The sequence below is a fragment of the Camelus dromedarius genome, chromosome 32, assembly GCF_036321535.1.
Source record: "Camelus dromedarius isolate mCamDro1 chromosome 32, mCamDro1.pat, whole genome shotgun sequence".
In the NCBI taxonomy this organism is placed as follows: domain Eukaryota; kingdom Metazoa; phylum Chordata; class Mammalia; order Artiodactyla; family Camelidae; genus Camelus; species Camelus dromedarius.
Window position 1 is genome coordinate 23050956 of NC_087467.1, and position 23759 is coordinate 23074714.

General features: G+C 59.4%; 1 protein-coding gene across 3 annotated transcripts in view; it reads left to right on the forward strand.

The window, feature by feature from the left end:
* The first annotated feature begins 2567 nt into the window (after window positions 1-2567).
* IMPA2 (inositol monophosphatase 2) overlaps window positions 2568-23759 on the forward strand; it is a 30092-nt gene continuing 8900 nt past the window's right edge. For 2 of the 3 annotated variants that reach the window (XM_064481640.1, XM_064481641.1), the window contains exons 1-5: window positions 2568-2790; window positions 11500-11633; window positions 16314-16418; window positions 18418-18463; window positions 20236-20344. In XM_064481640.1, coding sequence (XP_064337710.1) covers window positions 2695-2790; window positions 11500-11633; window positions 16314-16418; window positions 18418-18463; window positions 20236-20344 — 490 coding nt within the window. In that variant the 5' untranslated portion in view covers window positions 2568-2694. The remainder of the gene's footprint in view (window positions 2791-11499; window positions 11634-16313; window positions 16419-18417; window positions 18464-20235; window positions 20345-23759) is intronic. The other variant, XM_031439237.2, reaches the window with a different exon arrangement.

Below are 23759 nucleotides of genomic sequence, written 5' to 3' on the forward strand. Positions count from 1 at the left end.
CTGGAGACTGGAAGTCTGAGATCAAGGTGTCCGCAGGATGGGTTTCCCCTGAGGGTCCTCTCCCTGGCTTGTAGATGGCTGTGCTGCAGGCACTCGAGGCTGGCAGATCCGCTCGGGTTTCAGGCAGACAGAGAGCACTCGCAGGGCCGTGGGCATCTCTGACGTGCCTTTACTGCCGGGGAGCACACAGGCTCAATGGCAGCGGTGGTGGCAAGTCCCTTATACATCAAGGCTGACAAAGCCACCTACGACCTGCGGCCAACCAGTGCACTTGCGTAGGGCAAGTCACACTCACATAACACCACAGGGGCGCTGCGCGCGGGGCGGCGCGGCCCAGCTCTGGGCACCGGATGTCCGGCAGTGGCTCCGTTCTCCCCACAGTGGCTTCTCCCGCTGCGTGTCAGCGCCTGCCTTCCCTCTTCTTGTAAGGACACCAGGCCCACCCTAACAGCCCACTTTAACTTTGTCACCCTCTAAAGGCCACATACAGCCACCTTCCCGGGGCATTCACACACAGTTCAGGTCACACACGCCAGCTTTCCACACATGAGGCTAAGAATGACCAGACATCGTCCCAGGCCCACGACTGGGGTTCAGATGAGAGGAAGCAAACAGCACACTCGCCCAACGCCCAGATCAGCCGTCTTGGCCCTGGGGAACAGGGTCAGGTTTCAAAGTAATCAGGGAAGCTAAGGCAGAGGTAGGAGAAACAGAAACTTCGTTTGGCGTTTTGTTTCGTTAGACTCTGCCTTGTCCCAGAGAGGACACGAGGGGGGAAAGCCCCAGATTACCAAGGACAAGAGGGGGAGGAGCAAAGGAGACCGTCTGTGCCCCTCCTCTGTCCCCAGGAGGGCACGTGCATGCTGCTCCCTGGTGACCAGAGCGCCACCCAGCCTGCACCCTCGGGTGGGGGTGGGAGGGGGCAGTTAGGAAGTTGTTCTTCAGGCCAAGTCCAGTGCTCTCGGGGCTACCAAACTTACTGCGGTTCCCCAGGGAGAGAGGCAGCCAGCGGACCAGTGCACAGGGCCTTACAGTGAAGAGCTATCTGCCGTTTCCACGGAGAGTCACCACTAGCGCGGGGGGAGATTTGGATAATCCACTAGAAAAGGCTGATTTTTGGTATTCAGTGGTTAACTGGTATTCATTTAGCACCTGTTCCCGGAAGGGTGCACTGGTGGGCACGTCTCTGATAATGGCAGCAAACGCACAGGCCAAGCATGTGTATATGAACCCACATGCTAGTTACAGAGCCCTTTTACAGCTGAGGGAACTGAGGCAAAAGGGGCTACTTGTAGCTTGCTCAAATGCACACAGCGGGGAGAGAATGAGGCCAATATTTTAACTCAGGACAATCTGGGGGCTGCAGACTTCACACTAGGTAAACCAGAAGTTAGTGGTTAAAACTACGTGATTCTGTCTTAAGAGATTTGGAAGTTAGGTAAGAAAGTTACAGAGGCAACTTCTCTAGCTGTCCCCAACAGGGAGTGGAGGGGAAGTGTTCAGAAAGCGAGCTGAGAAGAGGCCAGAGAGACATGTCTTAATTTCCCAGTTCTGTCAAGTGTTGCGACCTATCTCTAATGATAACCTGCCAGGAAGATCAACAGTGGAATACATCTAATTCTGAAATGCAGCATTCAGAGCAGTCTCAAGCGTTTTCAGAAACCAACTCCCTGCTTGAAAATCATGAAAAACGTGAACAGGAAGGAAACCTGCCCTCAGCTGCCCCAGATTCCGGGGCGGTGAGTGGGGGCACCCGAGGCAATTCGCCGTTTAGTTCTCCCACGTGTAGGGCGAGCAGGCTGGACGAGTAAGGCGAGGAGGCAGGACGCGAGACCACAGCCCTGGCCCGCTCTGGCCCCCTAATCCCCGCTTGTGGTTCGTAATTTTCATCTGGCTGGCACGTACACCCAAAGCTTCCCTACAAGGGGGGTGGGGGTCACGGACGAAGGCTGCCGTGTAAACAGGCCGCTGTTGGGGTGCGTGCACCGCTCCCGAGGCTCTCCCAGACCCGGGGCTGCAGGGCCGCTCCACGTGGGTCAGCCCCTGTCCAGCGGGCAGGCCGCAGCTCACGACCTCAAACTCCCGGAGGCGACCGGGACTGGTGGTGGGCGGGGCCCGTGGCCGGGGTCGCTGGAGGCCGCCCCACGGCTGCAGCGGCCCGGGGGGCCAGCCCACGCGGGAGCCAAGGCTGCCCCGCAGGGTCTGCGCGGGGTCGGGGGCCGCTCCCGCTCGCGCCCACACCCCCCGAGACCGGTGCTGTGCTCCGCGGGGATTCCAGGCCCAGCCCCTCTCCCGCCGGGCGAGCCCCGCCGCTTCCTGCGCTTCCTACCCTCGGTACCCCGCGCGTCCGGGGCGGCGGGGCCCGGGCGGGGCTCGAGGAGGAGGGCGGGGCCCGGGGCCGCGGGGGCGGGGCCCGCCGCGGGCCGGGCGTGGGGAGACACGCACCGCGGAAAGGAGCGGGGCTCGACGGCGCGGGGCGGGGTTCGGGGAGGAGGGCGGGGCCAGGCACTGGGAGGGGCGGGGCCGGGCTGCCTGGGCCCCGCCCGCTCCCCGCCCGCTCCCCGCCCGCTCGCTGCCACCGCCGGACCGCACAACTGCCGGCGGGCGCGGTCCGGGCGCGGAGCCACGGGAGGCGCGGGGCGAGAGCGGAGCCTGGTGTTGGATGTGGGAGCGCTGGCGCGCCCGGAGGCTGCGATGAAGCCGAGCGGCGAGGACCGGGAGGCGCAGGCCGGGGACCCTTGGGAGGAGTGCTTCGAGGCGGCCGTGCAGCTGGCGCTGCGGGCGGGACAGGTGAGCGCGGCCCGGGGCGCACGGCGCCCGCACTCGGACTGGGGGCAGAGCGGGCGCAGGGCGTGGGCGGAGGGAGACCCCGCGGCCGAACTCCGAGGGCTTCCGTGCGGCCTCCCGCACACCTACACACCTACCGCCCCCGCACCTGGACGGGCGCCCTGGGTCTCTCGGGCTGGAGGCGTGGGCGGGCTCAGGGCGCAGGGCGGCCTGGCGGTAGCGGGCACGTCAGGGCCCGAGGGTTGCCTTGGAGTTGATCCAATGGGCAGGACTGCCGCGGGTTCGAACTCCGCCGCGTGGACGTCGGGGCTATGGCCTGTCTTTCCGCGTCCCGAGTGTAGTGGGTTCCACTCCGCGTTAGAGGAACTGCTCCCTCACCGGAAGGATGAAGGTCCGGCCGCCGAGCTGACGAAACCGGCGGAGGGCAGCCCCTCTCTTCTCCCTTTCGTGTGTTTTGTTCCCCTGTTTCCTCGGTGCCTGACACCTGGGGCTCCGCAGGCCACGTGCGGCGGCGAATGGGGGCGCCGCCCTCCCGGGACGGCCTGGGCTCGGGGGAGGCGGGCGGAGGGGCGGCCGGCTCCCGCCTGGCGGGAAGGCGCAGGGCTGCGCCCTGGCGACCCGGAGCCGGAGGGCGGACCGGAGGGGGAGCGCTGCCCGCAGTCGGGCTTCCTGCCCCCGAACAGCAGCTCCTTTTCAGTCAGAAAGCGCTCCACAGGTTAACACCAGGCTGTCACCAGTCCTGCATTAGAAGTGAGTCCCCACGGGCACGGGGAGTCGGCGGTACCTCGCTGTGAACCCGCTAAGCCCCTGAAAAGTTAGCCTTCAACACGAGCGGACACCGTCGGTGTTGGCGCACCCGCCCACTGCCGTTTGAAAGACCCGGGACAGACCGTAAGGAACGCACGACTTAAAAGGGGGCGAGGGGGCGTTGAGAGACTTGATCCCTGGGAAAGCGGAGGACCCCAACCTTGCCCGCTACACTGACGAAGCCTGCAGCTGCAGGGCACACGGTCTTCCTGGAAAGCGGGTCCACCGTGCAGCGGGCGCACTTGCCGTCCCCCCTCCCCAGTCCCTCACTTCCTCCCCAGAGTGAGCGTCCTCGGGGCATTTGGGAACTTTTAGGTTCCACCGTAAAACTTTTTAAGAGAAGCCTATTTAGGATTCAGACACTACTATGTAAACTCTGGTGAGTTGTTATGGTTTTCTGTGGCTTTTCAAATTTAGATCCTTGAGGAAACAGAAGAGTTTTTGAAACTTTTAAAAAACGTATTTGCAAATGCTTACATAAAATTTGCCTCATAGCAGCCACGATTCTAAGGGTCTTAGGAATTGTGACTTATTTAAGGATCTCTTATGCTTTTGCAGTTTGCCAGCAACAACAAAAGCAGCTTTTTTTGAGAGTTGGGGAAGGGTGAAACAAGGATTCTGCCATGAAGGGTCTGGTCAGGGAGCCCAGGACTCCAGGTTCCCTCTTGGGCATTAATGCTGATGCTTCCTGCCTGCTGGGCACTGGCAGGGAGGGCGGCCAGAACGGTCTGTGGCTGGGGCGTCCCAGCCTGTGTAAAGAGGGACAGATTGTCTTAGAGATGGTCTCACGGTGACAGGGTGCTGACTGGAGGAATCCTGGCCAGATCGCCCCGAGAGGAATGAAGGCGGGTGAGTGGGGAATCCTCCTCTTAGCCAGAGGAGTACAGGGTATACCCTGCGTCCTGGCGTGCCCACCCGCCCTGTCCTATTTTAGTAAGTTTGCTGCTCTCAGCTGCTCCAGAGACGCCTCTGTGCCTCTGGGAGGCATCTGTCCAGTCCAGTGCCGACCACCCAGACCACTGCAGGAGCCCCTCCCTTGTTCCTGGGCTTTGTAGGGGGTGAGGTCAGCCCACTCCATCACCACCACCCATACAAAGAGCAATATTCATTGAAATGAGTGTTTATCATCTTTTCTGTGATGTGAAACAAAACTACCTTAGAAAACTATGCTTTTTTTAAACTTTTTTTATTGAGTTATAGTCATTTTACGATGTTGCGTCAAATCCCAGTGTAGAGCACAATTTTTCAGTTATACATGAACATACATATATTCATTGTCACATTTTTTTTCACCGTGAGCTACCACAAGATCTTGTATATATTTCTCTGTGCTATACAGTATAATCTTGTTTATCTATTCTACATATGCCTGTCAGTATCTACAAATTTTGAACTCCCAGTCTATCCCTTCCCCCCGCCCCAGGAAACTATGCTTTTTAAATTAACCTGCAGGGGTAGGTCCAGGTTTTGTTGAGCCTGAGGTTTAGAAAATGTAGGGACCCTCTTTAAGAAAAAAACCCCACAAAATTACAAATTCAACACTAGATATAAAAATTGTTTATTTAGAATAAGATCACAACAGTATACATTTTTAGGTGCTAACAAATAGAGCAAAATACATAAAATAATTTTTAAGCACTTCTCAATCTTCTCTAATAATTTTTTCCACATTTTTGGCTTTCTCTCTTTGTGTCTTTGGGTGACAATGATTTTGTAGTGTTTTCTATAGAGAGACTAGAAAGAGAAATTCAGGCTTTCCTGTAGGATGGCTAATGGCTTACTGATAGGGAAGTTCAGTTAGGCTTCACACTTGTGATTGGTAGGGTCGTGTACATTTTTAGGATTGCCATCAAATGTGAGAATCCTGTCGGGGTTTTTCGCATATCAGTCATGAGGTGGGAAAGAATTGTCCAGGTTAGCTTCTGGCCCTGGGCAGTTGAAGCCTGTTTCTTTCCATGATCCCACGTGCCAGCTGCCCCTGCACACGCCCGCTTGCTCCTCTGCTCCTGCATTCGTGTCACCTTGCCAAGTCTGCCTGCATGCACGGTACTGGCGTTTCTGGAAGCCATTCGTACGGAGGATGGCTGACAGTGACGTACAAACATGACTGCACACCCCACGAGTCTGTCCCGCAAAACCCAGCGGAAATTCACCTCCGCTTTTCTTCCTTTTAGCCCCGAATCCCCCTGCCATTCCAGTGCCCCCTGACGCAGAATATGGTGGAGGGGAGGTCACAGTGGAACTTGACAGCAGCCCTGTCTGCAGTCAGAAGAGCCAACTTTTGTGACCTTACAAAAGCTGCTCCTGTGTGACCGAGGGAACTGTGCTAGGTTTCCCAGCAGAAGCTCGCTGGAGGGAAGGGCCGGGAGGTGGCTGGGTGTGAACTCGTCTCTTTACTAGTGACACGGCCCAGGACTCCCCCGCACTCATCCTCCAGGCTCCTGGCCCTGGGGTTGGCCTACACACCCTTGTGGGTTATGCTTCCCAAAGCCTGTCTGTTGTCTCCACAGCCCTGCATGGCCAACCCTCTGGCAGCTGAACTGAACTCCTTGGCGTTCTCTAGGCACGCCCGGCCTGTTCCCACCTGCCTGCTGGCCCACACCCCCTGAAAACCAAACTCTCCCCTAGGCCCAGCTCCCAAGCCCCTTCCTTCACAGGACTTCCCATGTGACCTTTCTGTCCCTCCTGTGCCTCTTCCCAGCTGTGTTTGCCCCTGGACTGGTCAGTGTGCTTGCCCCATGATGGGGGGGATGCCCCCCGCCTGCCTCTGGCCGCCCAGAGCAGAGGGGACATGGCGGGGCTCTGACCCAGCACCCCCATTGCCCACAGGTGCTGTTTTGATTTGTGATTCTCTTGTTTATCTGTTGCTCACACGGGGACGGTCACCAGTGAAATACCGCTTGAGGGAGTGTTGTGGAACCAGCAGCGCCCTGTCCCCTGTCATCCTCACCCTTCTCCTCAGAGGCCATTGTTCTCAGGTTTCTGATGGTTACACCTGTGTTCCGAACAACAGCCCTCCCCTGGGTCGTCCGTGTTGGACGCCCTGTTGTCCACACTCATGTCCTGTGACCACGTGTGGTGCACGTCTGGCTGGGGAGCACGGCTGTATTATGTGTTCTCTTTCTTGTACAATCTGTGTTTTCCTGAAAGTTTTAAAAAGAAGTATTTTCATTTGCTTAGTTTTCTGCGTACAGACCAATAGCCCTCTTCCGACTTCCCGACGGAATTTGTGAAGGTCTCCGTGGTGTGGACCCTCGTGGGGCTCCCGGCCGGGGAGACGGGGTCCTCACACCTTCCTGAGCACCAGATGCCCCTGGAGGGCTTTCGCGGCAGGCCGAGTTCAGACTCCCTAGGTCTGGAGGGGACAGCAGTGAGCACTTGGACCAGGTGCCCAGGGGATGCTGCCGGTCTAGGGGCAGCACGTCCGTCGAGAGCCACTGCTGGGTAGCATTTTGTCAAGTGACAGTGGGACAGCTCATTCGTTCGGCTCCGGAGGAAACTGCAGATAGTGTCCAGTTTGGAGTTACTGAGAGTGTGGCCCATGCTCGTGTCTTTCGCGGACCTACGGATGGGTCTCTGCTGGGGAGAGGTTAACCGCAGGAGTGAAACTGCTGTGTCACCAGGTGTGACGTTCTGCCAGCTGGTTTTCCAAGGCGGCTGCACGGATTCACGCTTCTCCGGCAGCAGGCGTGGCTCCTGTGGCCTCACACCTGGGACCAGACTTGATAGTGTCTGTCTTCCTGTTTCAGCACTTCTCGCAGGGGGTGGGGGTGGTGCTTCACGGTGGCTTACGTTTGCGTGTCTGAGACAACATGAGTGCCTTTTTGTGTGTTTACTGGCCCTCCTGGAGCTCCTCCGTTTGGTGGCACTAAAACTGATTAGAAATGCATTCATTCACTCAACAAATGTTGAGTAATTCTGGAAAGGACTTTAACCTTTGCTCTGAGTGTGACTGAGGTTGGGGCAGGGTCCTTTGCGATCGGGAGACCACCCCGGCCGCAGTGGGGGCCAGGGACCCGTCTAAGTGAGGCATGAGGGTGGATCTGACTGCAGGGAATGACGAAGGCGGTAAAGCAGACGCACCTCAAGGGCGGAGCTGCCAGATTTGCTGCTGTTTTGGGGGCCTGGGGCGAGAGAGGAGCTCACAGTGCCTGCGAGGTTCAGGCCTGAAAAACTGGTTGAAAGGATTTGCTGCACCGGCAGGGGGAACAGGTTTGGAGGTAGAAGCCGAGCCTTGTGTTCTGGGCTGTGGACCTTGAATTGCCTGTGGATCTCTGAGTGGAGGCATTTGGATGCAGCGTTCATGGGAGAGGCTGAGGGTGGAGACAGTGCTGTGGGAGCTGTCAGCCTGGGCTGGGGCCTGAAGTCGGGACCTGGGACAGGGAGCGGGCAGGCTTGTCTGCCCTGGGCTGTGCCGTGGGTGAATCTCAGTTCAAGCTCCCAGCCTCTCCTCTGGAAGATCCCCACCTCTCAGGATGTGGAGGTCTTGGGTCACTCGCTCGGTTCTTCAGAAAATATCCCCCTGCCGTCCCACCTGGGGAGGCTGATGCGTGGTGATCGGTCCGAGCCTCGCCAGCGCCCCCCCACACCCCCACCCCAAGCTTCTGCAGGGAGGGGTCATCTGCATCCACAGTTGTAACACTGTCACCAACATTTGAAGCCTCAGCCAAAACAGAACTTGGGAGACAAGGGCAGGCGCAGGGCAGACCCGCTGGCACGCATGAGCCGAGGGTCCTGGGCCCGCCGTCCCCTGATGGGTGGGCAAGGCCAGCTGCCCTTTCCTCATTCGTCGTGGTCAGGACAGCGGCATGTGTCTTGCACCCCGTCTGCTGATGAAGCTGCTGGACGAAAATGAAAAGGGGCCCTTTTTTCAGAGGCACCTGCATGCACAGTGGGTCCTCCAGCCCTGCTGTCTGGCCTCGCGGGGGTGAGTCAGTGAGAGGCGGGGGCTTCACTGGAGGGTAGAAGGGAGGCTGGTGTCACCTGCCGCATGAGGGCGAATAGGGTCTGTGGGCCTGAGATGCTCACTGCTGACCCGCGTGAGGCACACCCAGTGGAGTTACTGCCTCTGGGGACAGGGCGGGGGTGGGGAGGGGATGGATGGAGTTGTACCCTTAGCCCGAGTTGGGTACGGGGCTAGTGAGCTCCAGGCCCTCCCTCCTCCTGAGCCCTCAGGTGGGGAGCTCCGGCCCCGGAACCCGAGGTTTGGAGAGAAAAGGGGAGTTTCGAGTCCAGGCCTCAGTGGGAGAAGGCGGGGACACGAGGGGGCCTCGGGGCAGAGCAGGCCACAGGTGGGCCGTGCTTGAGGCTGACAAGGTGCATCTCGATGAGTGACTGTGTGTTGGGTGCACGTGTGATACTTGTTAAGTTGGAGGAGACCTGGGGGTGAAGACGTGGCTTTAGGGAGAACTCTGGGCCGGATGGGGATTCGGAAGTCCTCCGTCACCGTAACTGCAGCTCCGTTTCGTGCTGGGAGATTTGCAGCCTGCGCTGGGCCTCTTCGGCCGTGCTTCGCGGCTGTGTGGCCTTGGGCGGCTTTGCTGAGCTCTGTGTGCCTAGTCCCCTGCCCGTTACCCCAGGATTAATGGTGATGTCTCAGAGTTGTCGTGGGGTTAAGTGAGCTGCCCTGTGAACAGTGCTGGGACAGCGCGAGGCCTCGGCGCGTGGCCCCACCCAGGCAGGGGCAGCAGGCGGGCGTCCCCTGCGGGTGGGCCAGCTGACAGAAGCACTGGGGAGGGCAGTGGTCTCAGATGACACAGAGAAGGCAGCTGAGATGGGGGTGCAGCGTCACCCCTGGACTTGGCCTGGGAGGAGGCCGGGCAGTTCAGAGTCATTCTGGGGGCGTAGGGAAGGTGGTGTGGGGTTAGGAAGCAGAGAAGGCAAGTTTGAGGAGACAGCCGGGAAGCTGAGAGGGGTGTTGTCACCCTGGTCGGTCTGAGACCTTCTGGTGCCAGGACCCGGGGAGCCTGGCACCCTGGGCCCACCCCTGCCCTCAGCGCTCCCCATCTCTCCTGGGCCTGAGGCTCTGCGGTCACTTGTGATGTATTAGCAGGTGGGAACTGTGGAGCGCTGTGAACAGGCAGCACGCGGTTCCCTGGGAGTCTGGCTCATTAGAAGGCCTCATCCAGTGTCACGTATGTGAGCTGGCGAAAATGTGACAGCCGTGGGTGCAGACGGCCCCCACCCTGTGGAGTCTGGGAGTGCGGGTGGGGGGCGCTGAATCGGGGCAGGTGCTTCCTCCCCTGTCCAGGTCCAGGTGGAGCCTGTGGGCTGGCACTCCGCCCCCGTAGTTGCTCGGGGCCTGGTGGCTCTGACCCAGCGCTCTTCCGAGGTGACCAGAGCTGGTCTCTCCCCAACACCCACACCACGTCTGGTGACAGAGCAGAAGAGCTTGGGGGGCAGTGTGAACAGCGGCCTCCAAGGGCAGGGCTCAGGGGCTGCTCGTGCCGCTCCCCTCCTGTCCCTTGGGCAGACCGAGTCCTGCGGCCACACCTGCCTGCTCAGGAGGCCCGTGTGCAGACCCCCGTGGCTCTGTGACCGGAAGGAGGACGGGGCTGCTGTGGGGGGGGGCCACAGGCGCTGTGATGTCATCCTTGAGGGGCCAGGAGCCACCAGGTGCTTTATGCTGGGGAGAGCCAGACCACAGCCAGGGCTCTGCGAGCGCTTCTGGCTGCGCCATGTGACCTGTGGACGGGAGGTCTAGGCCAGCTCAAATCCTAGGGGTTCCTGAAGTCGGGGCAGGTGTGACAGTTGCTGGCTGTCAGTTAGAAATTGGTAAACAAGGAACCTGAGAGAGTCACTTGGTGGGAGCTGCTGTGTGCAAACTGGTGTTGGAAGGAGCCCAGCCTGGCAGCGATAAGCTGGACGCGGCGGATGGAAGGTGCAGGAAGGCCCCGGGTGGCACAGGGCAGTGAGCCGGGCTGTCCATGGTCACGGCCTGGCGCACGACTGCCGTGCCCCTGTCCTCTGTGTTGTTTACAAACAGCACCCCGCTCCGGGTTCTCTGTTAGCTGCGTGTTGTCTTTGCAGCCAAGATGAGAAACCCGAACAAGGCCTGTCTGGGCTCGGCATAGGGGGTCGTGTCCTGCTTTTTCTGGGAAGTCCTGCCTCCTCCTCCCGGCACTCCGGAAGCACTCATCCAGGGTTGGAGGTCAGTGTCAGGTTGGGGGGGGTGCCTTGAAAGAGCTGCAGGACCCGGGGTGCAGCTGGTGTTGGAGGACAGGTCAGAGGTCGTTTTGGGGGCCTGTCAACACGGTGGGAGGCCTGGAGCTGTGACTTGGGCAGAGGGGACAGGACAGTCCTGAACAGGACTGGGGCTCCGTTCCCATGACTGAGTAACCCCCCGAACCTCCTGTTTGGGTCCCAGGGTCCCCAGAACCAGGTTGGGTCAGCAGAAGGCCCTGGGGCTCGGGCCCCCCATTCTGGGCACGTTGAGCTGGTGGGTTTGGGCTGGACATGCTGGCCGCCCTGCTGGGCCGCTGGGCCCCGAACAGCTCCTGCCCCTCGGAGGCTTGAACCTGCGACCCTGTGAGCAGGGCCCCGCCCTCCTGTTCTCCACAGACATTTTGTTTAGCTTCTCCGGCTTTCAGGTGGGAGCACCTATGATCTGGATTCACCAGCACACTCGCGTAGGAGGTGAGGGAGGAGCAGGTCTCACTCCGAAATCTCCAGATCCGCTCTCAGGGCCTCTGGGGCCTCAGTGTGCAGCTTCCCACCCTCAGGACCACGTTTCCTTCCTTCCGAAGAGAGACCGTCTCACTGTCCAGGACTCCCTGGACCGCGGTCCCCAAGGGGAGCCATCTGTCTGTCTGTCTGCCTGCGCGGGGGAGGGGGCCCAGCCCTGCCCGCGGTCCATGCCCTCTCAGGGGTCAGCCCAGCTCACTCACCTCCCCTCTTTCTCTTCAGATTGTCAGGAAAGCCCTTTCTGAGGAAAAACGCGTGTCAACGAAAACGTCCGCGGCGGACCTGGTGACGGAGACGGACCAGGTCGTGGAGGACCTGATCCTCTCGGAGCTGCACCAGCGCTTCCCCTCACACAGGTGGGCGAGCTGCTCGTGTGTCACCACAGACCCCGCGGGGCTGCACGGCCCGCTCGGCGCCCCTCCTGCACTCCCCGAGGACCGGTCCCTAAGTGTCACTGTCCCCCCCGGGGCCAGAGCCATCACCTGTAGGGGTCAGTGTCGCGTCCTCCCATCCTGGTCAAGCCTGTGCAGGGAAGGCCACTGTCCTCCCCAGGGCCACCCTCTCTCTGGAGCAGAAGTCCTGACCCTTTGGGGTCACCGGCTGGAGACTATGATGCAACCTGTTAACCTTTTCCCTGGGAGCCCAGCATCACCAGCCCCGGGCACCTAGCACCCAGCGAGCGAGGACCCGAGGAGGGGCCCCTTGTTCCTGGGGCTCCTTGCAGGGAGGGCCCCTTTCCTCCCTTAGGGAACCCGGGTACTGGGTTCCCGGTGTGGACAGCGGTGAGTGTCAGTGTCGGTCAGGCCCCACGTCTGTCTGAGCCGGTGAGGGGGCTCCCTCCACAGCCGCCTGCGAGTGACCATGGGGAGGGGAGGGCAGGGGCCCACACTGACCCCTTCTTCCTGCCACTTCTTTCTTTGTGTGTTTGTGTCTGTGTGTGTATCTGTGTGTATATATATGTATGTATGTATGTGTGTATGTATGTGTGCACGTGTGTATGTGTCTGCATGTCTGTATGAGTCTGTGTGTGTCTGTGTGTGTCTTGTGTGTGTATGTGTGTATGTATGTATATGTGCATGTGTGTATGTGTCTTTGTGTCTGTGTTATGTGTCTGTGTGTGTATATGTGTGTGTGTATATGTATGTCTGTGTGTGTGTGTGTGCACATGTGTATGTGTGCAGCTGTGTGTGCAGCTGGTGACAGCCCTTCTGATCCAATGACTGTCACGTCCTGTTTCCCTGCTGGGCATAAAGTCAGGACCCCGGCATCTATTACAACAGCTACAAGAGCTCTGAAACCTTTATGGTTTTCTGACTTCTAAAAATCTAAAATAAATAGCAGTGTTGGAAGCTGAGCCTCGAACAACACAGGTCTGAGCCACGCGGGTCCGTGTGTGCGCGGATTTTCTCAGCAGTGACACCGCCCATGCTGAGGGCCGGCGTTCACCTGTGGGGAGGGTGGCGCCCCAGACCCCCTTGGTGTTCAGGGCAGTTTTACTCCCTGGGGGTGCTGGCTGGAGGAAGTGCGGCTGTTTTGCGCTGAGGAGGCCTTTCCGTTGTCAAGTTGGTGTGTCATCCAGGCGGCTGCAACAAGAGGGAGGAGGGCTGTGCCGTGAGGGTCCTGGGGTCCTGGGGTCCAGGTCAAGGCCCCGGCTCACTGTGGGGCTGCAGGGCTCGGCGTGAGGGTGTCACCAGGGCTTCATCAGTCAGATCACTCCGATAGGTGGACTTCCAACAGCACACTCCGCATGCTGGGGGTTTGGCTCCACTGTTGAGGGACTGGGGCGTGGTCTCTGCTTGCCCAACGTGGTGTAAGTACTCATGGCACATACCATGGCAAATCCCAGGATGACGCGCCTCACACAGGTGAGCCTCAGCCTCCGAAGCCCCCTTGGGAGACTGGCGACCCCGCGCGGCGGGCCCCACAAGGGGTGCGTCAGGCCCACGGCTGACAAAGCCCTGGGGACACGGGTGCCTCCCCCCAGCGCAGGAGTCAGTGCCCCAGAACTTGGGCCACAAGCCAGTGTGGCCCAGCTGCTGGCTCCCTAGTGGACTGAAGGTGAGCCTGACCTTGTCACGGAGGAAACAGACTGGCCAGGAAGAAAAGGCCTGGGCACACCTGGCCGTCTGACTCACAAGGAAGATTTGTTACAACCTTGAGGGAAAAAACAAAGCAGGATGTTTTATCCCCATTTGTCCCCAAGCTCTGAATCCCACTTCCCTCTGTGTGTCCGGAGGCTGTGGGAAGCGGCCCTGAATTTAGTCTGTGTTGTTTTCTGTCTGTGTTGTGGGTTTTGTGTAGGCGTCCCAGCACCTCCGTGAGGGTGTCTGTCCAGGTCAGTGAGTTACCCCCCTCCCCGCCCCGAAGGAGCTGCGGGGTGCTCACCCCAGGAGCCGCCTTCCCGCACGGAGAGAATTGGATTCAGGGAATGTAACTCCATGCCCTTCCCCACAGACCAGGGAGGCATCTTCATGCCTCAGAAGGTGGTGCATGTCCCAAGTCCTGCCCCAGGCCCTCCGTGGTCATGACGCATGCTGCCTGGTAAAGAGTGGGGGACCTAGGCGTGAACGGTCGGTGCTAAGAGACGCCAGGCCTTGGTACGATTACCTTGAGTGATTCTCACCAGAGACGCCCAACAGTACGAGAGCCGTGTGGACAGGAGCATCGTGGGAGCTGCTGGGGGAGCCCGGAGACCGCGGCCCACATGTTTGCTGATGGACTGACAGACCGCATGGCCCTGCAAGTCATGAGGGACCCGCCGGCCGCAGGCTGTGCTCTGGCACACGCAAGACGTCGGCCTCCCTTCTTCCCCTGGGCCAGCGACTTCCTCCAGCCAGCCTCCCGCTGAAAATCAGTCTGAAAAGGAAGATTCCACGGCCCTCCCCAGTGTCCTGGGGCCAGTTTCACCGTGGCCACGCCCACCCTTGAGCTCAGTGATGTCTTCTCGCTGCCTCCTGGGCCTCCCGCCGGCTCACACTCTGGCATCTGGTTCTTACGTGTGTCTGTGGTCCGCTTGCTTTAAAACATGATCTCAGGCTGCTGCAGCGGAGGAGAATCACACAGCTGCAGAAGACACTGAAGACAGATTTAATTCCTTGTCTTTGGCTCAGAAAACTGGCAAAGCTAATGCCTCACCTCTGCCGGGTGAGGTCCGGCCTCAGGGGTCCGACAGCCCCGCTGCCCGGCCAGGCTTGCCCCCTCTGACACTGTCGCCACGACATTCTTCATCTAGCCGCGCCAGCCAGGGTCACCTGATCCAAACGATCCGAAACCCCTCAGAGGGGAGTGGTGACGGGGGGCGGTTCCCCACAGGAGGAGGGACGGGGCCTGGAGCCAGGAGCGGTCCCACTGTGTCCGGTCTGCCCTCTGGACCCTGATGGTGCCCCAGGCTTTCTCTGCCCCGAGTTCCCCAAACACAGGGCTTTGCCTGCTCACGTGTGGGTCTCTCCAGGGAACAGCGGTGGGCAGGGTGGAAGCAGCAACCAGAAAATGACACTGTCCCCTCATCGTGTGCACAGACATGTTTCAGATCACTTGTGTCTGGACGCCTCTGCTCACAGAGAGCATGAATTCCACAACCTGTGAGACAGAAATGATGGCCCAGAGGTAGGGGCCCTGCTGAGTGATGGCGCTGGTGACAGCAGTGTGTCGATCTGCCGTGACCCTGGAACACGGGGCACTGCTCTGACCCCACAGCGTGACCGCCCAGGACACGCCAGCCGGAGTGCATCCCGCAGAGACGGGAGTGCCTGCTCTGCACGTCCGTGCTGATAGCCTCTGGCCCGAGGGTCTAGTGAGACTAAGGCGCTGACTCCTGCGTTCTCCGTGCCAGGGGGGCCATTACGACGAGGTCCACTTCACTGAAGCCAAGTCTTGGGGCACATGGTGCCTCTGGGAAGTGCTTCCGGGCCGGCCGGCCCAGCGCCCTGCCCCCTTTGGGGCTGACCTCGCCTGGCGGGGGGACGTGCAGTGTTTCTTGCTTTTCGCTTGTTTTTCCTCGTTGGCAGAACTGTGTCGTCTTCAAGTGCCCTTGAAGACGACACAGTTCAGACCCGGATGTGGTGCGAGGACCTAGCGGGGCGCCTTCTGCAGCGCCAGGTGAACCCGACCTGCTGGGGACAGTTGGGAACCTGGGTTGGGCGCCGGCCTGGGGGCTTTGGAAGATGGCTCCAGGAGGCAGGGGCTCAGACACTGCCCAGGGGACCCTCCCTGAGCTGCTCTGAGCCAACTTGGAGGGGGCACAAGAGGGAAACATGAGGGCTCCATCTACGTTTTCCGCCGAATGGCCGGTTCCCGGCGGCGCCTTCACTGAGACAGACCAACCAGGAGTCTTGGGGACGTCGTCTCTTTTGGGAGGCTGACGGGAGTAGGAGGCCGCTCGGAGGGGACGCTTCCAGGAGGCTTGAGTACAGAGGACAGGCAGGGACGTGGGGCCTGTGGTGCGTGGCCCAAGTGTTCCTGCAGGAGGGGGTTCAGGGCGTGAGGGGAGTGGGGAGGGGGCTCCATGGAGACGCGTCAGCTCCATTGCCATGTGGTGGACGGGGGCCTTGTCACCGTCTGCGCTTCAGGGAGGCCAGGCTGGGTGCAGACTGGGGCGGGGGGTGTTGTCAGCTGTAGGTGACACTTCACACCTGCCCCAGCCACTGCACTGCCATGGGGGGTGCCAGGCCAGGCCAGGCCCCTGCCACGTCCTCAGGCCCTTCACCGTCTCTGTCCTGCAGACCAAAGTCATGGCAGAGTCCAGTTTCACTCCTTCAGCTCTTCCTGGTGTCCATCCTTGGACCCCCAGGCCTGCTGCACCCTGGTGCATCCTGGCAGCCTCCATCGAGGTGTCACGTAGTGTTTTGGGGCCCTGCCGAGGGGTAGAATATCAGACAGAGCGAAACGCAGACGGTCCCTCCCAGACTCTGCCCTGTTTGGCCCGGAGGAACCCGGGTGAAATCTCACCGTGTCTGTATGGTCCCTGGCAGTCCTGGGGTTTGGAGAGCTTTGTCCTGGGTCTGGCGTCTTCTCAGGCCGAGCTCTGCACACCACAGGTTCATCGCAGAAGAGGCTGTGGCCGCTGGGGCCAAGTGCGTGCTCACCGCCAGCCCCACCTGGATTGTGGACCCCATTGACGGCACCTGCAACTTCGTGCACAGGTGAGTGTGCCCCCTGCCCCTGCACTCACCCCAGCCCTGACCTGTCCTCTCCTCCCAGACTTTGCCTTTTCCAAAGCGGCGTTTTTGGAGGCAGGAGTGTATAAGCAAACCTCTGTTGGGTTTGCAGTCTCATTTCAAAGGGGATAAAGTCTTGATACTTTTCCAACAAGCCGTCTTCTATTTGTGAGATACCTTCAGGGCACGTAGGAAATTGTCACTTGCTTAAAAACTGTTCTGTGTGTCGCATTTAAATGTTGGGTGGATTTGAGAAAGACCCTTAAGGAGGCCCCCTGGAGAGACGGGCAGGGTTGTAAATAACAGCAGGTGTCTGGTCCAGCCTCCGGGGGAACATGAGGTGTGGATGGCAGCCTTGGGGAATGAGGAGCCAGCCAGGACTGGGCAAATAATCGGACTGGGCAAATAGCCCAAAGCAGCAAGTTTCAGGGAGGTCAGAAGCCCCAGGGGAGGGGAGTGAGCCCCGGGAGGTGACACACATGTCCTGCCCCAGAAGCGCTGATGGGGGGCTGGGCTGTACCCTTGGTCCAAGGACCCAAGGGCACCGAGGGCCATGTGGTTTCCGTGGAGGGTGGTTCTCTGCCATGACACGTGTGGAGAGCTGGTTGACACAGGCTCTCGGCCGGTCCCGCGTCCCCATGCAGCAGGTGGGGCGGCCCTGGACCTGCGTTCCTCACCAGCTGGACCTCACAGGGAGGGCCCACTCTGTAGATGACCTGAGACGCCCGCTTCCTCACTCACAGTCCCACGTGTGGGGTCTCCTCCTGGTGCCAACCCCTCTGTTTAATCTCAGGTGGAATATTTATGGGTAAGTGTATAAAGTGATTCCACGTGGCCCTTTTCTTATCCTGGGTCATCTTGAGAATTCAGTCATGCCCACACAGGTGGCCCTCTGGAGAGAGTGGAACAGAGCCATCTGGTGACACTTGCAAGTGTCACAAGACTCTAGAGCGTGACACCCCTGCAGAGTCCGTGTGGGACCGCAGGATCCCCCTCCAGGGTGCATGTCACTGAGCGGGGCCCGTGTGCAGGCGGTGGGGACAGGCCAAGCCCCACTGTGGACAGAGACCACACGCCGGGGCCAGAGGGAGCCTGCAGAAGACCAGCCCCGGGGCTGGCCAGCACGTTCAGGATGCTGTCGAGGGCCCCGAAGGCCGTGGTGACTCTCGCGGCCTAAAGGCTCTCGGAAGCCTTTGGCCCCAACGCTCGGACAGGACCTGTTCCCGCTTGTGCCCCACAGCCAGTGGGGAAGGGCCTCCTGAGAGCGGGGCCCACAGCCGAGGAGGCACACGGCCCGCCGTGGGAGCCGGCCGGCGGGGACGGCAGCCTGGGCGGGCCGGGCAGCAGCTGGGGTGGGCGGGCTGTGCCGCTGGCCTCGGAGTCTCCTGTGAGCTAGAACCAGCTCTTCCTCGTTCCTGCTTGCCAGGCTCTGCCGGTCTTCACATAAAGGAGAGGCTGCTTTGGAGATGTAAGCCGCAGGTAGACAGTGAGGCCACCACCCGCCTTCCACACTGCAGCCGCCCCTCCTGTCCTGCACAGAAGCTCCCCCAGCGGTCAGGCCAGGAGGGACCTCGTTGTCTTGGAGCTGGGCCCTCGGTGGACCTGTGGCCGGTTCCCTGCACGCCCCCCTGGGACGTGGGTCTGGCCTAAGCTGGGGGGACGGAGATTTCTGCTGCCCTTCGGTCTCTGAGAACCACAAAGCTGATTATTAAAATCTCAACCGGGTCCTCCGTGGTCACCGTTGAATCCTGTCTGTTGTGACGACTGTCAGGACGCGGCCTTGTTTCAAGGTCAGCTGTGCTCCAGCCTGTCAGCTGGGCCTGCTTGTCTTGGAAGCAGTCAGTGAAACAGTGCGAAGTGGTTTTCAGAAAAACAAACCTGGTCACACTGCGGACAGGTCCTGTGCGCTCCAGCCACACAGAGGCGATGACCACACTCCCGGGCGTTTGCAGCTCACAGTGTCAACCCTCTGTGTTCTCTGCAGATTCCCGACCGTGGCCGTGAGCATCGGGTTTGCCGTGGACCAGGAGGTACGTGGCGGGTGGGTGGGCCAGCCGAACCCCTGTGTGTTGTTTACTGCCGTCCTGTTCTGCACTCCTGTTTTCCTCACCTCGTCCTGTGCCTTAATCGTGACCAGTAAATCCAAGCATGTGCTTTTCAAATCCAAGAAAGTAAACAAATGAAAACCGGTTTGGGGTGTGTAGGTTTCAGCTCCAGGCCGGCCCTCCCCCCTCCCCCCACCTCAGTGGCCCTTTTTGGAGGGAAGTTCCGGGCACATGTTCCCAGTGAGCCTCAGACTGACCCCTGGGGCGTGTAATCTGGTCACACACAAAAGAAACTGCTATTTTGGGAGGACACTTCTGATCCCAATAGTCTGTCAGTTCTCCGTCTTCCTCTCGCTGCCGGACAGAGCGGCCAGTTCAGGTTCCCACAGACCCTGGGACTGAGCGGAGTCCTGGGACCCAAGCTCACCCTTTGTGAAGCAGCTTCAGCAGTCACGCTGAGGACAGGCCCTGCTTCCTTTGTCGTTAGCACAGATTCGGGAGAACAGGCCAGGGGCTGGGGCTTGCAGGAGCAGCCCCCCTGCAGAGCGCGTCTCACCCCAGCCCACGTGGCGCAGGGTCCCCGGCAGGGAGCGGAGGGGCTGTGTCTGAGTGAAGACCTTACCCTGAGGATAAGCAAGAACTTCACTGTTGGAACCTGTCAAGGAGTTAGTCACTCACTTGTTGCTCTGTTAGACGTTGTCATTGAGACTGAGTAGGGTGGGCAGTAAGCCCAGAGGGTGACCCTCCTGTCCGAGTGCCAGCAACTGGGGTGGGGGCACACGTGCCCGCAGCGGGGTCTCTGACGGGCCAGGCTGGGCCCATGGGGGTCCCGGGTACGTGGCTGTGCCCCGGTGGTCCGGCCTCGTCTTGGAGGCCCCATCAAGGGGCATGTCTGCCCTCCCTCCAGCCAGCAGAGGCCGCCGGCCCACCTGCCCGGCCTGGGTTTTCAGAGGCCACCCGGTTCTAGGACTGACCTGGATTTAGGAAGCCCTCAAAGGCCAAGTTCGTGGGAAGGGGGTGGACAGTTCTTGCCGCTGGGCGGCCCAGGCTCCCCGGAAATGAACCCTTTTACTGCCGGCCCAGGCTCTCCTCGGGCCGTTGGCCAGGGTCCCTCCTCACTTTCTCACTTCCTCGGCTGATCCCCAGGCTGGCCCCTTGCTTTTGTCAGCCCTGAGCAGGGGAGTCTGGGGGGAAAGGCAGCCGAGGCACCAGGGGAGGTGGGTCTCCGCCAGGCCCGCTCTCCCTTGCTGGGGGGCTGCCGTCCAGGCCCTGGTCACCTGCCCTGTGCGCGGTGGGAGGGCACCGCTCAGCCCCCACCTGCTCAGATTCCCCTCTGGCGAGTGTGTCTCTTCCTGGGCTGCCCCAGGCAGGCTCTACGGATGCCTCCTTCATTCTTCCCACATTGGCAATTTGGGGGGTTTCTCGGAGGGTTTGGTTAAAGTCACAAGCGGCCTTTTTTTGCTCTCCTAGGAAAAAGCAAAAGAGGTCTTTCTGAGAAATGAAGCTTTTTCAATAACTTTCTAGTTATTGAGGATGGTGTCAATTTTTACGACATTTTATCCCCTTAAATGTATCTTTGAATATAGTTACTCTGAAACAGAACCACATGCAGGTCTGGTCTTGAACGCAGACTGACTTGTCAGCCCCCCGCTGAGAGGTGGTCTCCATCCCGTCCCCTGGCCAGTCGTGGACCTGGGGCTCCATGGCCCCCAGTCACTGTGTCCTGTTCTGTGTGTCTGCCCTGCCCGCGCCCACAGCTGGAGTTCGGGGTGATTCACGACTGCACAGAGGAGCGGCTGTACACCGGCCGGAGGGGTCGCGGCGCCTTCTGCAACGGCCAGCGACTGCACGTGTCCACGGAGACAGGTGGGCCTTGCGCAGCTCATTTCGCCCTGAAAGGTGTTAATGGAAAAGTCACCATGCCGCAAGGCGGCGGTGGGACTCTCCTGCTGAGGGTCCGACCTCGTCAGGGACAGCGTGTCCCTGGGGTACGGGGCGTGGGGCCCGTATGTATCTTCGTGTTTTCGTGGATGCGGCCAGGACCCTTCCATAGGGGCCCCTTCTTTTTTATTTTATTTTTTTCTTTTAAAGCATTTTCACTGTTTTGGTTTTTGGTTGAGGTGTAATTAGGTTTATTAACTTGTTTTACTGGAGGTGCTGGGGGACTGAACCCAGGACCTCGCGCAGGCTAGGCACGCGCTCTAGCCCTGAGCTACGCCCTCCCCCAGGCCCCTTCTATTTTGCACTCACCTTCCACCTTTAATTCAGAAAGCAACCCTGACTCCAGTTACCATGTGATCTCCAGCCGGCCAGGGTGGGCGGGCCAGTGCCAGGTCCAAGGGCAGAGTCAGAGGCGTGCTCTGGCCCTCAGAGCCTCTCAGTCATCCTGTTGTCACCTGGGTGTGTCACCCAGTGGTGTCCCTCAGGTGCAGTTTCTGGAAGAACTTGGTGGCCATGGGAGAGCCGTGTGTGTGACCCTGCCGTTGTCATTCCTAAGGCAGGACCTCGAAGACACTGGTGGCTTTTGTAAAGGGGCTGCTGTTAGACTCAAACAGCGTGTCCCTGGATGGCCTCCTGCCCCTCAGCCACTCTCAGCCGGTGAGGAGACGGGGCTGGAGGTGAGTGTGGCTGGGGGGCCAAGGTCAGATCCGGTGAGATCCTGTGAGAGGAGCCCATCACAGCCCCAGGGAGGGGCTGTGTGAAGGGCAGGACTGGGGGAGGCGGGAGGCCCGGAGAGGCAGAGCCCCAGGGTGGGGGAGGAGCAGCCTCAGGGCTACGGACAGAGGTGGGGCCTCTGCCCAGCCCGGCTCCCGCCCCAGGAGTGTTTGGTTTGGCTGAGGAAGGAGCAGCGTTAATCACAGCCACACACGCCAGGGGTGACCTTGCCAGGCGCTTGTGTAACTCGGTGGTGAGGAGGCAGTTATTAACTCGCCGGGCGAACTTTGCTCCACATTTCACTGACTCCGGGGGAAGGCTCGCCTCCCTCCTGCCGCCCTCCAGATGAGCTGCAGGCTCCTGAGCACGGTCTCACGCTGCGCGGGGGACCTGGCCCATCCTCAGCCCTTCATCCCCCATCCTCCTAGCTCAAACGTGCCATCAACCCCCCTGCAACCTGGAACCCCAACTTCTCAAGATTTCTAATGCTCCCAAGCTCGCTGGCAATGCTTAATGCTGACTTGGAACGTTGGAGTGCTATCTTCAGCCTGGTGGTCTTCTGTCTGCCAGGTGACTAGGTTTCCACCAGAGGTGACGGAATGCCGGCTTCCAACCCCGATTCTGCCACCTCCCAGGGCTGTGACTCATGTTCGCATGTGCAGCAGGTGACCGTGGTGACAGCTGTGAGGGGGAAACTACATTACATTCGGAAAGCACTCAGGAGTGGTGCGTGGTACCCTGGTGCGTGGTACCCAGAACAGAGTCATTATCAAAGAAGGAACTTGGGTCTTCGCACGGTTGTTAAGACTGGGGCGTGTTCTGGAGGAAACAGCCGCAGAAACGACCAGCACTTGTCTCTCTCGGTGCACCTTTCTGGGGTGTCTGCAACTCACAAAAGCAAAACAAAGACTGCATTTCACTGGGGCAAAGGATTCGATGAGGCCAGGATTTCAGTAGTAGCTTTCCCTTCAGATTCCTGCTTGCAGAACCTCACATGTGTACAGAGGAGACAGAAAAAGTGCAGGGAACCCACGTGACCCATCACTCAGCTCCGGCATTGTCACCTGTGGCCAACCTGCTTCACCCACGCCCCGCCACCTCCCGCCACCCTGAGCAGCCCCCTGACACAGACCCCAGGCATAAGGACACCAATGTTTGGGCATGTGTGTCTCTAAAACACACAGACACCCCCCCTCCAAACATCAACAGTTGTTCCTAGAATCATGCCTGTCTGGTCAGTGGTCAAACTTCTGCTTGTCTCGTCTGGTGGGGAACAGCCTCTCTCTGGGCCCTGGGATCCTGGTGGCCCCTGGGTCTGCCAGTGCTGCTGGGCCTTTTCGGTGGCCAGAGCTGAGAGGCAAGTTGTTTTTCAAATGTAAGACTCATCACAGTCAGCCTGGAGTTCTCCATCCAAACTCACGCTCAGCCAGGCCTGGAGCCCAGGGCCCGGAGGCACCAGAAGAGGGGAGCTTAACCTCGTGAGCTTCAGGATGGCAGCACCAGCAGGCGACCCGCAGGTGCGGGGTGAGCGTCCCGTTCAGTTTCTGGCGTTCTTTTCATCCTTGGTGAAGACCCCCTCAGTCTGCAGGCGGGTGCCCTGGAGAGGCTTTGAAGTGGTTCCTTTGGGTCCCACCAGCAGGCGGGGATGATCACTTAGACGCGTCTGTTCCACTTTATTTTTCATTTAGGATAACTTTTTAAAAAATGGGTTTTATTTTGTAATTACCTTTTTAAATGGACATTGTTTTGAGATCGAATCTAAAATCAAGTCTGTCAGAGCAGTCTAGCCCCATCCTTGCCCTCTTCACCCTGTAGGTAACTGGTGGAGACTCGCTCATCCGAGTCCTCACAGGGTCTTCAGGCAGCGTGCACGTGGCGCTGGAGATTCAGCCCAGTCGCTTGGCACCAGGGCATCGCCCCGTGCGGAGTGCGGCAGACAGGACGCTGGGGGACGAGCCACGCCCCTCGGTGGTGGTGAAGGAGGCTCGGGGCCGTCTTTGAGCACCTCTCCTCCAGCTGACTTCTCTGGGAGGCTCACGGGAGCAATGCCCGAGGTCTCACGTGTCAGTGGGCTTCACACTGAAAGTCCACTTTCCTGGGGATAAAATGCAGGCTCACGCGTCCTTGTGTGGAATCAACTCTGTCACTGTCCACAAATGCCTCTTGTTGGAAAGTCAGAAAGCATTTGATTTCCTTTCCTTGTAAGGGGCTTTTTTTTGCCTGTTGCCCAGTTTTTTTTTTTCTTTTCTTTTTCTTTAGAACTCAGTAATTCTAACAGGCTGTCTCAGCGCGGCTTCTTCTCAGCCAGTTTTCCCCTTTCAGGATGTAACCTCAGGTCCTGGGTTGTTTTTTTTTTTTTTTTTTTTAAATTTTGAAAGAGTTTTCTTGAATTATTGCATTTAGTATATGTTCACGTCCAAATTCTGCTGCTGCTTTCTTTGTCCTCCGCGTCCCTGTCACAGGGGTGTTGGGTCTTCTCTGCTTAGCTCGTCTGCCACTTTCTCTCCATCCCGTTCACCTTTTCCACCGAGGTTTACGTGGTCAAAGCTGTCCTGCGTTTCACCCTCCACTCCTGGTCAAGCACAGTCTGTTGTGTTGGCATATTCTTTCAGCTGAGCCTTCTCCA